Genomic DNA, 15326 nt, shown 5'->3' with positions numbered 1-15326 from the left:
GCTGTATTGGGCTTGTCATAATTTCAATTTTATTCACTTATTCAGCAACGTCTTTCCGGAGAGAAGAGGTCGTCTGTGCAATAATAAATCATTCTTTACATTTCAATGTCTTCATCGATCTTTTGTCCGTTGGTTTCAGATGTTGATGGTTCGTTCGTAACTTTCAGTTCATTTAATTCTGCCAGAAGAAAGGCGTACTTTCCTTGCAATTGTTTCTCTCGATCCATTTGACGGGCCACATCCTCATTTAATGACTGAAACGAAGTGCCATTTGATTAGAGATGGTCGCTTTGGGATTTGGAGATATTGAATTTTTACCTCTAATCTTCGGGGAACGGCCAGATCTTCTTGATCAGCTAAGAACTTGAAAGTGGACAGTGCCAAATTATTCTGTTCAATCTGCTCATACGTGTCTTCCAACTGTTTTATCAGCGCCTGTGCTCGAGCCTAATTCAAATAACGTAAAAAATCGTAAATTTCAAGATGATACGAACGAAATTTTGTGAATGTCATACCTGATATCCGCCAGTTAAAACTTTTAGTTTCTTTTCGACTTTACCGCATCGCTTCGCTTCGCGTGCCATATGCTTTCGGTTTTGTTCGAGCTTCTTTTCTGCCGATTCGAAGCGATCCTTTTTACTCGCCAAATTCGCCCGCGTATATCGATTTTGGCTTGGCAAATATAACACCTGTGCTAAACACTCCTTCCACACCTGCGAATAACTTTCGATGGACAGATCACCGTGAGCCATACCGTTCTTAACTACAAGCATTTCATCATTCAGCAATTGCTTTGCCTTGTTCAAGTCACGATCGTTGAATTCATCATAGGAATTGTGATCCAAGTAAGCTTGTAGCTGTTGCAGCGACGTTTGCTTTTTCAGTTGAGCTGGCGCAACGATCGGATTGTGGTAGCCATCGTAATGTAACATCGTCACCATTTCTTGTTTGATGAGCTCCTCCGCCTTCTGTAGATCAGTTAAATTATTCATTTCACCGGGTGGTCGCAGAATAGTTGTATTTATGTCCATTGGTCGAGGGAGGTCCCTTTGGACAACCTGTGAACGACGTGCAAGTTCGGCAGCACGTTTTGCTTTTTCTTCGGCAACAAATCTTGCATCAACATCTGCCTGATCCTCAACTACGGCACTAACGTCCGTCATTTCAACGTTACCGTCTTCGTCTTCCGGCACAACGATTTCGTAATCATTACGAGGAGCTGGAAGTGAAGCAAGACCATCGCGTAACGATCCCTTCAACTGCTTTTGATAATTTTTATAGGCTGCAGGAGTCTCTGTGACAGACATACTGTCATCTGGATTGATGTTAAGCTTATCTCGAACGAATGACGGCGTATACGATGGATTAGCTGCACCAGATTGACCCATTGGGACAACTGCTCCAGAACTGGGTGTGAGAAATCCCGGTGTTGCCGATCCGTCCGCTCGAGTAGATCTGAATGGAGTCGCCAAAACTGTGTTTGGTGTTGCCATTTGTAAATTTTGAGGCAATGCACCACTGAAATCCGTCTGAATCAAAGGTGTGTTGACTCCACCTTTTAGAGGAGTGTCAACATGTGACAACGCCATTATCGCCTGAGCTTCTTGCATAACACGATCGGTGAACGGTGCCGGTGTTCTTGGTGTTGCTGCAATTTGTGGTGTTATGCTGTAGTCGGCTAATAGAGCGTCAGTTGTTTCTATTCCACTTTCGGAAGCGACTTCTTTAGCAATTTCACTGGCACGACCTAATTTTACCACTTGCTGTAATTCCTGATCGGATATCTGAGGTTCGGGAAGAACCAATTTGGAGCGTTTCTTAGCTGGTTCTTGATTCTGAAGCATAGCCATCGGAACATCGTTTTCCTTTCTCGCCTTCAATTTTGCTTTGTCCTTTTTCCGTTCTCGTTCCTCTTTCTCCGTTCTCAGTTCACCGTCAAGATCTTGCTGGCGCATCTTATTGAAGTCGGGTTCCAATTTCTCCACATGCTCTTCGGTAGTGTCATAGAAACCTAACGCCGGCGTTTTTTCGAATGGTACCTCGGAATTGTAGTCGATTCCTTTGAGTCGTCTCCGATTTCCGCAGCCAATACCAGCAGCACGCAATTCACGACGTTTTTGCAAGGCTGCCAAACGTCTTGCTTCTTCCAATTGTTTTTCACGAGCTTTGCGTTTCGCCTTTTTACCCTGCGTATTGGCCAGTCTTGCTCTAGCTTCAGACAACATCTCCAACTCTGTTCAGAATTGGAATTGGTAAGTGAAGCGAACTGATATCGAATGTAAATTGTCTTACCGTCTTCGTCCATGTCCTTTGGATCTGGTCGAGCTGGTTTGGTTTCTGGATTCGGATCGATTTCTCCGGGCTTAAGTTTACGAGGGTCGTCAATGGTATCGTCTCCATCTTCTTTTCGCTGGGCCTGGTCACTGTACGGAAACAAGAATTTTTTTTATATAAAAAGCTCAGATCGTGTAACGCAATTTTCAGTACAATCGTTTACAAGAGTTTTCTGCTTAGATTTCACCCAAAAATACTTCTAAAATTATTCTAACAAAAAGAGACAGGAAGGTATAGCAAAAATACGATTCTTACTAGAAGCTGTAGACTCTTGTAAACGTTTTGCGTTATCGACTAAGATATTTAAGTGGAAACTACTCACAGTAAATATTCGTATCTTTCCAAGCACTGTGCAGCAGTTCGTCCAATAATTGGTGCAATAGTTCGCCATTGTGTCGGCATAAGCTTAGCCAAGTGAAGCAACTTTTCATCTTCTTCTCTTGACCATTCCGTCTTCTTGATACTCGGATCCAGCCACTCATACCAACGAGCTTTGCACTGTTTCGCTGACTTTCGATGTAACAGTGAGGCGATTCGACTCCACTGATTTTTGCCATATTTCATCACCGCCGCTTTGAGGATTTCATCCTGATTGGGGGTTGAAGAAAAATTGTGTCAGAAATTGTTTACGGGAATTTAGCAAGACTTTAAAAGAAACGACGGACGAATACTTACTTCGGTGTTCCTCCACACACCACCCTTTATCATAATACGAGGCATTTTCACTTGTTGTTTTGATGTCTGACTAAATTTATATTTTTTACAAGAGAATCAAGAGGTCAATTGAATAAAATAGATTTTAACACCTCACTTTGCGATCCAAAAAGTAAATAAAAATGTCAATCTCTATTGCAAACGTTTGAAGTGGATGAAGTCTATAAAGTGGATTTGAATGAGTGAATTTAATGATTCAGAGTCGAATTTTTGAAATTGAATTTTGATCAATGAAAGTAGAGAATGGTCGATTGGCGAACTCGTCTTAAACGCACACACATTTTATGTCAAAATAATATGAATATGAGTGCGTTTAAGTCTCGGTTTAAGTACGAAAATCAAATTTTTATGTCCTCCGGACGGACAATAGACCATACCAGGTTTACACTTTCATCGATTTTGATGGCAAAGTCGTAAGTACATTTGCCTAGTGAAAAATGTCATGTCCAAAGCCGATACAAATATTCAAAGTTTTTGGACCGACTCCTGCTAAGGTACTAAATGTTTCTTAACCTTCGGTACAACTCGGTAAAAAAAAGGTTGAGGGACAAAGACAATTTAAACGTGCTGCAGATTGAGTGAGAGTATTCAGTGGTTATTCATTAAACGAAAAAGAACGGGGTACACTGGTACACGACACTGGATGAAACTTTGAGCAAAAAATCTTTTACCTTATCCATTCTGTATTTCACTTCGTTTCATTTATTTAGTTTTTGTTTTAACGTAACTCGAAATAAATGTCGAATACAGTTGAGGTCAGCCAAATTTATGTCGCAATTTGCACCAGATGTGTTACCCGATTTTATAGTCGTACACATATTTTAAACAATTTACCCTTATCCCTCTCGTGCGAGACTATAATGTGTATAAGCAGAGTATTCGAATAACTGTGGATTTACATAGCAACGTAAAAGTGACAGATGCAAAAATTTTCTCATACGGCAACTCGAAATTTCATTCATAATTTTAATTTTATGAATGAAATTTCGGGTTGCAGTATTTAAAAAACATTGCATCTGTCACTTTTACGTTGCTATGTAAATCCACGGTAAGTGGTAATAGGGCGTGTCATACTCTGGTAAATTTTATCATTTCTCAAGTCACAACACCTCTTCATTTGAATAGCACGGATGAACATAGAATTTGTCCTCATTTTTCATGTGGCGTTAACCTTGTTTCATTGATGAATGTGATTCGATATACAACAAATGACACGCCTTATATAAAACAGCTGCGGCCAATTTCGATATAAATGTGGTTGACCTCAACTGTACTTATTTGAACATATAATGAGTTTGCGAATGTGTCGACATTAATTAAACTGATTGCATAACTAGAAGTTTGCATTTTGTTGAATGTAATTTAAATTTCGTTGGGCGCGTGTCTTTGCATAAATTATTTGAGACAAAGGATTTTACTTCCTGTGACCGCTCCCTCATAATTTATATTTGCCCACTATTTGCCGTTAATATATTTTGATTGAATATTGAGACAAGAAAGCATCTCCTACCGTGTCGCTATAAAATTGCTTTAAATAATATTCGACTTTCATTCCGTCGATATCATAATGATTACTGTACCGTGGTCTAGACAAACCTTTTCGATACTGCTTGCGATATTGTCAGCTTTTCAGACGTTCATTGTTGCGTCGGAGAGAATTTCTCGAAAAAGTTTGAATTAAAATTTTCAGATTGAAAAGTTAAAATAAATTTTTAAAAAATCTTTCAGAATGTGATGAATATGGACATCTTGTATACAAAGACGAGCCCAGTCCCTTGCTTCATGCTGGCGCCGATACACACTCAATATCAAAATGTGGAATAGTTCGTGGTGGTATGGAAGTTGGTACTATTGAAGCTATTACAATTTTATTTGATTTAGGTAGAAGTTCCTCTAATCGTCGGTGGTGTTAAGGCAACGATCAACGAGTTTCCACACATGGTAAGCAACACTTTTGAAACAGATGATCTCCTCGAAATTCACCTTCCATTCCTGCAGGCAGTTATCGGATTCGGAATGAATGTAAAAGAAAAAGATTTGGCTTGGCATTGTGGCGGTACGCTGATAAGTGAATTATTTATTCTGACTGCGGCTCATTGCCTTAATCATCGGGAAAGGTGAATTATTTCGTAGTTTAATTGGGTGATTCATTGAAAACATAATTAAATATTGAAGAGGCGATGCACAGCGAGTTCGGTTAGGATTAGTCAACCTGAACTCTGATTCCCGTCAAGAGATCGATATTGTCGAACGTATACCACATCCAGACTATGCATCAAAATCCAAGTACAATGACATTGCTTTGCTACAATTAGGCAAGAAGGTAGCATTCACGGAGCATGTTCGCCCCGCCTGCATCAATACTGATGAGAACTATGAATGGAGCTTAGCCCTAGCCACTGGATTTGGCCGATTGACTTACGGTTAACATTATGTTGATCTATTTGACTGGCTGTTTTCTTTACATGGAGAATTCTGTTACAGAGAGTGAAGAAGGCAGTCTGGATTTGATGAAGGTCCAACTCAGTAGTATTAAGGACTCGGATTGTCACGAAACTTACAAGACATTTCGACCGATGAACAAAGGTGTACTTAAGTCGCAATTCTGTGCTGGCGAAATGCTGGGGAAGAAAGATACTTGTCAAGGAGACTCGGGTTATAATAAATTGTTTTCTTCAGTTCGACAGTTTCAGTCAACGAACATGTTCTCTGCTCTCAGGTGGTCCGCTTCAGACTGTACTTCCAAAACCCTACTGCATGTACCGAGTTGTTGGTATCACGTCGTTTGGTAAATTTTGTGGATTCGAAAATTCACCGGGTATCTACACGCGTGTCGCATCGTATGTTGATTGGATCGAAAAGATTGTTTGGAAATAAAACAAAATCTAGCAAAACGTAACCTTGATTGTATCTTCATTGAAAAATCTGTCCCTTAGATCGGACAAGGTTCTGAGAGAACAGATTAAGACACCCACAAGGGCGGGTGACACAGAAATCGATAGACCCACACAGATTTTGTGTGAAATCAACTTGAAGAAAATGTTTTTTTAGGAAAATTCGGAATTTTGTTCTTGTTACGTTGCCTTTTTCATATAAACTTCGTAGCCGCTGAACTCAATTTGTTCACAGTGGTAAAATTTTCGGCTGTTACAAAAATACGTGCTTCAAATACTGTATTAACAGGTTCATAGGACAAGGCAAAATCAGTATTGACACAGATTTCTACGACGAACACAATTAGCCGAAATTAAAATGCAAAATAAATAAAGTGATTCGAACTGAACCGATTATTTCATGTAACAAATTTAAAGAAGTTGCTGAACGCAAAACGAGGTTTCTCCATTTCATGTCACCGCCTTCGTGATCAACTTAGAGTTGTTTTAACCTTGTTCTTTCAGAACCTTGAGTTCGGAGTGTTCGCAGTCTTTCCCGTCTTTCCTCTTTCATTCAAATGCAAAAATTAGAATAACTAAAATCATAGAACGCCCTCTGCAATGAGTGTGATGTCACACTCACACATACTCACCTATCCACATGTAAAAGTCAGGTTAGGTGTCACATAATCTGTCATTCCACATATAAACAATACGGCGTGCGAATCTTTCAAGTGATTTCACATAAATTCCTTCCAAAATACCATTCCGTGAACGCCCAGTCATACTATTTTGCGTATTCTAAAACCAAAAGCCGCCAGTAACAATGCCGAATAGTGTAGACTCGTCTAATGACTCTTCGGAACAGGAGCGTGTCAAACGTGCAAAGTCGGAAAAGAAAAGGGAGAAAAGAAAATTGGTCGAATCCAGAGCCGACACGAAGCCCGGTTCAACCGCCGTCTCCAACCACACACTGGACACTTTTCTGGATGCTCGAAAACATATAAAGACTGTTCGCGACAAGTCGACCGTACAGCCAGTGAAAATCAGTTCCGATGAAGAGGTGTGGATCTTCCAGTGTCCGAAAAACATCGAGACCGCGGACTTACTTGGCCGCAAAATTGTTCTGCCTCAACCGATGCAGATCATCCAATCGAAGCGAGGAAACATGGAGTTCGAATGTAAATTAGAGTTGACAAAGCAGGAACATCATTTAACGGTGATTTGCCCGACGAACGGATACCCGGAAGCTGTAAGTGTGAAACAGGCTGGAATGATATCGATTCGTGAGCGAATCAAGTTACCTGAACCGAAAGAAAACGGAAGCATCGATACGAATTCCACGGATAGACAGTTTTTCTATCCCACCAATCTCAAGATACGTCATCCCTTGCTCGGTGTCAATTTCGACAATATTGCAATCAAACAGGAGCGAGATACAGATTCCATCCGAATTTCACCGAAAAAGAAGAGAAGCATTGGACATACCAGCAGCGATAGAATCAGAATCAAGCAGGAACCCGACGATGAGATGGTCGTATTATCCACGAAAAAAGATAAGAAGCGCCACAAACGTCCGAGAGAAAGCGTAGAAATTAAATTGGAGCCTGACGAAGAGGTTCAGCCATCGAAGAAACATAAGTCGAATAAGAAAATTCGATCCGACGAAGACACAATCGGTCACATTGCATCTCCAACGAAACACAAAAGGACATCGATAAAAATTGAACCTGACCTGGTCTAGGGACGCAAGCTCAAAAAATCGAATTGTTGCCAGAATGCTACGTTGCTTCACGGGCTCTTTGCGCTGTAAAATGGTTTAAAGTGTGTCCTTCTCCTTCATACAATGTACAATTGTAGACGCGCGAAATGCAACGATTTTTATTAAAGAACATTTGTTATGAACATCTGATTTTATTCGTTTGAAGACTCTCTTCGTATACGTTCCATGCATGTGAATAGGCTCGTTCAATTTGAATATATTCGAAAATCTGTATAGTTTCGATATCTCGACTCGATATTTCAGTTAAGTTGTGAGGAACAACTTTATCGTTGACTAACTTAATGCGATTCGCCTCCCAGGGCCGTAGCTAGACAAGATTTTCAGGGCGGGCTCAAGCCCTTAGATTGAAACTTTATAAAAAGCTTTACGTTTATTGTGCAGAAGTAGATGTTAAAACGATTGTCGTAATTTATTATACTATTTTTGTTTGTGTTTACTAAAACTGGATTGTGTAAAGTATTAGTTAGTTGTGACAACGCGAGCGGAGCGAGCGAATTTTTTTCAGTAATAATGATAGAGACAATTTCAATTTTCATTTGATTTCTTTTGAACATAACATCGGTAGTCAGGATGACCATTTGATGCCGACTTCGCTATTGCAACAACGCCCTTTCATTTTTTAAAAATTTAAGAAATGGCCATCCCCTCAAGAAAGACTCAAAGAATTGACTACAAAAAAAATTAGATTTCGAAAACGTACTGCCTTTTTAAAATCCATGCTTGTATGTTAAATGTAGTTCAAAATTATAAATAAGAAGAGTGATGTCTTTTAGTATAACTTTTGAAGTCACTGCTTCATAACAGGGCTTAATTTTTCGGAATTTTTCAGAACTTTTTCGGAATTTTTTCAGAATTTTCGGAATTTTCAGAATTAAAATTCTCTAAAGTAAGCCCTGCTTCATAAAAAAATTTACTTCCAGCCAAAAGTTGTACTCTTCTCGACTCTTCTTTGAACTTTGTTAAGGGTTGAAGAAACTAAGGAAACACAAAATTCTCTGAATAGCTTCGATTTGTTCCAAACAAGAAACTACAGGCTGATCTAAAATTTTTACTTTTTGTCAGTGATCTTGAAGTCAGAAAGCTGAGGAAATATTTTTAATCAAGAACATGAAATTTTTGAGAAAAAACTTCCAAAAATTTTCTAGCGGTGCAACAGCCGTCTCAACTTGTCCATGAAAACCGCTGGCATGATCCGATATCTTTAGAAGCTTATCAGGTTTTAGTAGTTCAAGAACGAATGCTTTTTTATGAGAAAGCAAATCGTACAGAAAAGCTGTTCAATGTCATTAACAAAGTCATGTAGCTACACTGGAAGTTACTTGTTGACGACCATTTAAAATTCAAAATGCGAAAAATGTAGCTACTGAGCCAAGTGAACGCTGAACATTCATTTTTGACCTGAATTTACCCGATTCCGAGCCCTCAAACCTTGATCAGGATTTAGATGAACAAAAGTACTTGATGACTCAAAAATGAAAAATTTCACAAATTTCGTGTTTAAACAACTAAACAAGTTTTTGTCTCAACACGTCCATCAAAGGTAATTCGGGATTAGGATAGCCAAAGGTTGAAGGAAAAAACGCTTTGAGCATCTTGAATGTTTTTCATACAGCGTCCTGCATTAAAACTCAAAATTGTTTTAAGTCTCTACTATGTAAATAGCCGCGCAGCGAGGCTTTTTTTATGAACTTAGAAGATATACACAGCAAATGAACAAACAGAATTAGGTTGATAAATACATAAGGCATATGAGAGACATCAACTTCAATCGATATGTCTTTAAGTTAACAGAATTTCCAGATGAACTCTAGAAGTTCCAGGGTGGGCTCGCAAGATTTCAGGGCGGGCTCAGCCCGCCTAAGCCCATTAGTAGCTACGGCCCTGTCGCCTCCATCGAATCTTCAGAAAGCAAGCAAAATTCATAAAGATTAAACCTCTTTTCTGACTTTTTAAAATCGTGCAAGTAAGTCAATCCGTAGGGCTTGGTACTTCGGTTCATTTTGATTGCATTTTCCCACAGACGAATTGTGATTAAAAACAAGCGTTGTCTTCCGTTATTGATAACAAAAATTTACTTCACGTTTAAAGTAAGTACAATAATAAGTCTTGTCTTCACCATGTCTTCAGGTAAAATGATATGAAAAGAAAAGTCGTTTGAGTCGAAGCACAAATGTGTATTGAAGCTGGCGTCAGACTCAATTATTACCTCCGAGGAATTGTTGTACGAAGATATTCAGTTTGGCATAGTTGTCTCTTCCTTGATCCAGGTCCTTAATGTCAAAAAATGTGAATTAAAAAAAATCGGTCAACCAAACGAGCTAAAACATTGCTCTGCTTATAACTATCAAGTCAAAGTCATTAAAATTATCTTACCCCGACTGACGATGCCGTCCCAAAATCGTTCATCGAAGAATCAGGGCTCGGAGCCACTCGTTCAGCCTACACAACGTTTCATAAATTGTTAAACTTAGACGACTTAGAATTCGATAATGGAATACCTGGTCCTGTGAAACCTTCTGTTGGCTTTGCTGTTGACGTTTCTGCCGTCTTTTCGCTTTCTTTGGAATTTCTCGTGGCTGTTCAAAGAATAAGAAGAAGAGTGTGAGAAGAAATGACCTAGTATATGTCATCGGTCATACCAGCACGAAAACCGATTTCTCCGTTTCAGAACACTCTGTGCTTGCTGGAACTCCACGTTGCAAGTGTTGATGTCGAGACCAATGACCCTCTGCAAAAGTTTCGGTAATGTTCATGTTCTCCTCCGACTGAAAAAACAGAAATTAGGTCACTTTCAGTGGCCCATCGAAACTGTTCTTGTCACTGTACCCGTTCCAAATTATTTCCCGTCGCGTTGTGCAGCTGGATAAATTTGTTTTCGTTCAATTGTACCAATTGGGTGACTTTTTCAATTGTCTCTCTTAATTCAGAGCGCTGAACACTCAATGTCTGCAATTCCATTTGTGCTTCAACCATCATCTCTTCCCATGATTTCGAATTTCCAAACTCTGAACTGATTCGATCGGTCAGTTCGTCATAGTCTTTTTTAACATTTTCGTACTTTGCCTGCTCTTCAGCGAGACGTTTTTCTAACAAATCAATTACGACTTTGCGCTTCTGTTCAGTAGCTTCAAGCTCAGCCATCATTCTGAGATTTGTCTGGGTTTCGCGTTCTGCTGTTGCTCGCATGTTTTCGAATCTGGAACGTACTGCAGTCAATTCAAGCTCTTTTGCGCTGTTATCAACCTTAACAGCCTCCAATTCTTTCTCCTTCGTAGAAATTACCTCGCGAGTTGTTGTGATTTCCGCCTGACGCTCACTGAAGATATTATCCAGCTCGGCGGAGCTGTGGGGCATACGGAAAAATTTAGTTCCTGTCTTTAAAGGTCAACGCTTCATTTGAGTATCGAAATCATACCTGGACTGAAGGTTTTCTTGCTCCTTCGAAAGTATCGACTTGACCTCCAATTTCAATCTCAGGCGCTGTTAAAATAACGTTCCATAAATTTTTGCGACAACCGAAAAAAGCGAAAGATAAATTCACCTCCATCACTTTATTCCGCTTTGCGAATTCAGCAGTTTCTGCTTCCACCTGTTGATGATATTCAGTGTCCTTGGCCTGTTTCTGCTTCAAAATTTCGCTGTAGTGTTCAATTTCCTGTTGAATGGTTTTCAGATAAGCGACCTTGCCTTCGTACTCCTTATCTTTCGCTTCCATGTAAGCAGCACGTTGCTCCTGCTGTTCTCGGTTTTCTCTTAGAACTCGGGCCAGCCTTTCGTGGACACGCTTTTGCCCAATTTCGATTTTTAGAGTCGCCTCAACAATGCAATCGATTTCAGCAAGGGTTAGCTGCGATAAACCTTCGAGATTTTGGCACCTGATGATGGAATGTATTTCAAGGTAAGGGTCAATTGTAAATTTTAGCCGTCGATTTTCACTTACATCGCCTCCAAGGTATTCTTCGAATCTGACATTGTTTTTTCCAACTCGTTCTGATCTTGTTGACTGAGCTTGAGACTTTGAAGCACTTTCACCACTTTTAAGAAAACAGCACCAACGCTCTCCTCTTCCGCCATGTTGAACTGATAAAAAAGGATTTAATGAAACACAACCGATAGCTCTGAATAATCAATAGGTGTCCAGGTTTGTCTCCCCCAAGGGTCATTTTTGGGAAATTTGGGATTCTCTAAAATTGCGAAGAAATGCCGACATTTTCTGCGGAACTTTAAAGAATTTTTCAGAACTTCTAAATTTTCCGAATTAAAATTTCCAAAAATCGGTCGTTTGGAGCCGGGAAGACCTTTGTTTTGAATAAATTTTTCTTACCTCTTACAAAACGTTTAACGGCTGTTGTTGTGAGATACTTTGACAGTGTGGTTGAACTCAAAGGCACACGGATCAAAATTTTAGAAAACAAAAAACGGTTAATCACTGGCGTGGCTTCTATTTTGTTCTATATTGTGTGTAAAACGTGTTGCCTGAACTAAAATGCAATTAATCAACAACAGATGGCACGCATGAATTATTAAATTAAAATTTGAATTCAAAACAGATTGTGATTGATTGCTGGAATGTAAGACTTATCTGTGTGATTGACTAGGATATTTTCATGAATTCTCACTAATATTCACAATTTGTCCGGTGTAAACTATATTGACTACCTGCCCTATGTGGAAGTTGACCATTACGTAGCAATTTGCCCCTTCGAAAATGATCTATTACTTTAGGTAAGTTAACAGTTGTACTATTGGCATGTGTATAATGAATTCAAGAAAGGGTTCTATTGCTGAGGGTTAATGTCAATTCAATCTATTACATGTGGACTATTTTCTGTTTATTATTTCGTCAACTTTCGCATGGAGCAGGTAAACCAACCTGATATCATGGGATGCTGATATGTAATTCATTACTTCGGAAAAACAACTTTGTGATGCTCGCAAACAGTGGGTTTTTGAGTAACTTGCTTCAGCAACTGTTTTTCGACAAGTGTTGTTAAGTACCTAAGGCATTTATCTTTCGATGGCCTAAATAACTATTTTCCAAAGCATCAGTATATATAGAAGGAAAGACGCAAACTTAGGCTTCACATTTTAAAAAATCGTACCTCTCATGAATGAATATTTTCGGCACTCAAGTATGAAGCCAGTCTATTTCGAAATGCAACGCGCCATAATTTATGAATGTAACTCTGTTATGAAAGATTCTTTACATGAAATATTAATTTGTCGGATCAGATGCGGTTACAACTGTTTCATAATAATAGTACGAACCAATTTAGATGTACTATACTTTAACTACATTGAATTGTTGTTTGGACGCCACCCTGTTACAGATCAATAATGTTTCAGATGTGATGAGACCGGTTAGTCCTAAATTGATTGCAAAGCGTCCAGAGCGATTTTAATCAAGCACTCGCAGAACATTATTTAAAGTCTCGGCCTTTTAACAAAACGTTACTTGAGTGAGAAATATCCTTTTGTTTCCAAACAAAGCTGACAATACTTAAATCGAATGTAGTAATAGATTTCATAATAAACCTTCTGATATAAACGGTATAAAGATTCGACATTTGGATGAAAAATTGGAGAATTTCATATTTTACGACACCTCAAATATCCTGTGTTTAGTTAGTTTCTATGGAAAAGTCGGACTCATAAATGTTTCGATAGATTTTTATAAAACTATGAACGTAGCTTGAAAATCCTAGCACTAGTAGTTAGAGTGTAGTAGTTGATATCGTACAATTTCTTGATATTTAACAGTTTTCGATCGTTAATAGTCACCTCAGAATGGCTAATTTTCCGTTATGGAACACAATTCAAGGTTTTTGAACCCACTGAAAATGTCTGAAATTTTAAGTTGGGAATTTAGAAAATAAAATTTCAAACTACTTAAGACCTAGAATAGGACTCTTTAAGAATTTTCAAGAATTATTTCTCGAAAATTCTTAAAAGTTTTTTAGCATTTTCGAAGATTCCAAAAAAATCCTTAAGAATATTCATTAAAATAGACTATGCAACTGCGACCTTTCAAGCCGATGAAAAGTCGTGATGCAAGTCCTAACTAAACCCACTAAAAAATTTGAAAAAAAAAATCCGTAAGACTGAGGAAGATATATGCATGAAATGTTTGACTTTTCTCCCTTTGCTCATACTAGTTACCCCCAAATTATTTTTCATGCTTCGGGCCAAAAATGAGGGCAATTTTCGATTTTTTATCGAGTTTTCGGCCCTTTGCATGAAAACTCACATGTGTACCTGCTTTGGACGATTGATTTTAGGCACTTTCGCTTGTAGACCTCACTTCGTTCGGCCTACAATCCGCGAAATTGCCTAAAATCAATCGTGCAAATTAGGTACACAAATGACTATTATTCATGCGAGTTTTACGAGCAATCACACGTTACAATCGGTTTAGATTCTACCGAGATATATGGAAGTTTGTGTGTAGAACAGGATTTTCATTCATTTTGAAATTTATGAATTTTCCAACCTTTGTTACGGTGAACTTTTGAATTACTCGGTGCTAATATTTTGTTGAAATTTTGCTGTCCGCAAGGACGTAATTCTAAGAAACTAATTAAGAGCGCTCACCACTTGGTAATTTTGTAGCCGACATTTGTGCGCAAAAATTATCGTTTTTTGAAGATTTCTCTGGGCCAAAATCTTTTTTTGAAAAAGTAAGACCATTAAAGCATGTAAAAATGTGTTACTTTTAAGGGAAAAATTGGTTTGTGGTTGATAACTTATCCCACTTGGAGAAACCTTTGTAAATGTGTAAATTTATGTGTTTTGCAAAGGTTTCTCCAAGTGGGTTAAGTTTGTTGGGCTGAAAATGGGACAAATGAAAACGAAGGCATTTTTTTACATTCATTTTATTTAGTTATTAAACAGCAAAATTGTATCATTCTCTTAAAAGTACACAAGTAAATTTTAGTAAATTATTTTCGCTTAAAAACTATGACTTTATTTTCTGTTAAAATATTACGCGCAATTTAAAGCAGTTTTTGTTATGTGTCTGGATTTTTCTTTTTTTAAGTTCACTTTAAAAGCAGATTGCAGATTGCATATTAATCTGTAGGAAATTCACATTATAGAAGGAAATCGGGTCTCAAGGGGGAAATTGGTTGACCCGAGCCATAATATCCATCATAAGACCGATCGAAATGTTGGTGTGTTTTACTCAAAAAAACGGAAGGGAAAGTTTTAGTGAATTGACGTAAAACAGACTTTACTTTCAAGTGGTTGAGAAAAATCATTTCATTCAGAACAGTCTCGACACATTGGTTTTGCTTTATTTTTCGCGTTTGATTTCGACCTATTATTTTAAATCTTTTATTTATATGCACTTTGTGTTACGGAGTCAACAAAATTTCCATGACTGATGAACTGATTTCAAGATAGGAAGGAGAATTCTAAGATGATAAAGGACATTCTTGGCGAAAATGCTCGCAAACGAAAGGAAAAACTATTTCAGACAATTGAATTAACCAAGTGTCCCAGCAAATAAATTGTTCTTCGAATGCCTATGTTCAGTAAAAATTAATTAATTCCACCAGTGTGGAATATTCGAATCAATGCATTTCGAGTATTCCACATTCGTGAACTAAAATTTGCTACACATA

General features: G+C 38.3%; 4 protein-coding genes across 4 annotated transcripts; 2 read left to right on the top strand and 2 right to left on the bottom strand.

Annotated features, from left to right (window-relative positions):
- Positions 1 to 6: 6 nt before the first annotated feature.
- LOC119069195 (cell division cycle 5-like protein) lies at positions 7 to 3213 on the bottom strand. Its single transcript, XM_037173142.1, has 6 exons — positions 3010 to 3213; positions 2657 to 2922; positions 2293 to 2423; positions 516 to 2233; positions 319 to 447; positions 7 to 254 (listed from the first exon to the last, which is right to left on the bottom strand). Exons 1-6 carry the CDS (start codon positions 3052 to 3054, stop codon positions 96 to 98), a joined length of 2448 nt encoding a protein of 815 aa, XP_037029037.1. The 5' UTR covers positions 3055 to 3213; the 3' UTR covers positions 7 to 95.
- A 1293-nt stretch (positions 3214 to 4506) lies between these two features.
- Positions 4507 to 5940, top strand: LOC119069243 (serine protease snake-like). The gene is made up of 7 exons (XM_037173296.1): positions 4507 to 4718; positions 4777 to 4871; positions 4930 to 4989; positions 5047 to 5165; positions 5224 to 5471; positions 5533 to 5703; positions 5768 to 5940. Exons 1-7 carry the CDS (start codon positions 4616 to 4618, stop codon positions 5923 to 5925), a joined length of 954 nt encoding a protein of 317 aa, XP_037029191.1. The 5' UTR covers positions 4507 to 4615; the 3' UTR covers positions 5926 to 5940.
- A 655-nt stretch (positions 5941 to 6595) lies between these two features.
- LOC119069247 lies at positions 6596 to 7826 on the top strand. The gene has a single exon (XM_037173299.1). It carries the CDS (start codon positions 6748 to 6750, stop codon positions 7663 to 7665), a length of 918 nt encoding a protein of 305 aa, XP_037029194.1. The 5' UTR covers positions 6596 to 6747; the 3' UTR covers positions 7666 to 7826.
- Positions 7827 to 9753: 1927 nt separating this feature from the next.
- LOC119069219 (chromosome partition protein Smc-like) lies at positions 9754 to 12186 on the bottom strand. Its single transcript, XM_037173196.1, has 9 exons — positions 12029 to 12186; positions 11645 to 11784; positions 11246 to 11579; positions 11120 to 11184; positions 10531 to 11047; positions 10344 to 10469; positions 10203 to 10280; positions 10078 to 10143; positions 9754 to 9974 (listed from the first exon to the last, which is right to left on the bottom strand). The coding sequence occupies exons 2-9, from the start codon at positions 11776 to 11778 to the stop codon at positions 9900 to 9902; spliced, it is 1395 nt and encodes a 464-aa protein (XP_037029091.1). The 5' UTR covers positions 11779 to 11784; positions 12029 to 12186; the 3' UTR covers positions 9754 to 9899.
- Positions 12187 to 15326: the final 3140 nt, after the last annotated feature.

Source organism: Bradysia coprophila (genome assembly GCF_014529535.1).
Source record: "Bradysia coprophila strain Holo2 chromosome X unlocalized genomic scaffold, BU_Bcop_v1 contig_26, whole genome shotgun sequence".
Classification (NCBI taxonomy): Eukaryota; Metazoa; Arthropoda; class Insecta; order Diptera; family Sciaridae; genus Bradysia; species Bradysia coprophila.
The sequence above is the reverse complement of the archived record's forward strand: the minus strand, read 5'-3'. Positions and strand labels throughout refer to the sequence as shown.

Excerpts from the sequence above, each read along its gene's own strand:
- LOC119069195 (XM_037173142.1), bottom strand. The coding sequence starts at position 3,054 with ATGCCTCGTATTATGATAAAGGGTGGTGTGTGGAGGAACACCGAA. Across the intron at positions 2,923-3,009 it reads GTGTGTGGAGGAACACCGAA|GATGAAATCCTCAAAGCGGC; the intron begins GTAAGTATTCGT and ends ACCCCCAATCAG. Across the intron at positions 255-318 it reads CCGTTCCCCGAAGATTAGAG|TCATTAAATGAGGATGTGGC; the intron begins GTAAAAATTCAA and ends ACTTCGTTTCAG.
- LOC119069243 (XM_037173296.1), top strand. The coding sequence starts at position 4,616 with ATGATTACTGTACCGTGGTCTAGACAAACCTTTTCGATACTGCTTGCG. Across the intron at positions 4,719-4,776 it reads GGAGAGAATTTCTCGAAAAA|AATGTGATGAATATGGACAT; the intron begins GTTTGAATTAAA and ends AAAATCTTTCAG. Across the intron at positions 4,872-4,929 it reads CAATATCAAAATGTGGAATA|GTAGAAGTTCCTCTAATCGT; the intron begins GTTCGTGGTGGT and ends TATTTGATTTAG.
- LOC119069247 (XM_037173299.1), top strand. The coding sequence starts at position 6,748 with ATGCCGAATAGTGTAGACTCGTCTAATGACTCTTCGGAACAGGAGCGT.
- LOC119069219 (XM_037173196.1), bottom strand. The coding sequence starts at position 11,778 with ATGGCGGAAGAGGAGAGCGTTGGTGCTGTTTTCTTAAAAGTGGTGAAA. Across the intron at positions 10,144-10,202 it reads AGAAGGTTTCACAGGACCAG|GCTGAACGAGTGGCTCCGAG; the intron begins GTATTCCATTAT and ends AACGTTGTGTAG. Across the intron at positions 9,975-10,077 it reads GGACGGCATCGTCAGTCGGG|GACCTGGATCAAGGAAGAGA; the intron begins GTAAGATAATTT and ends TTTGACATTAAG.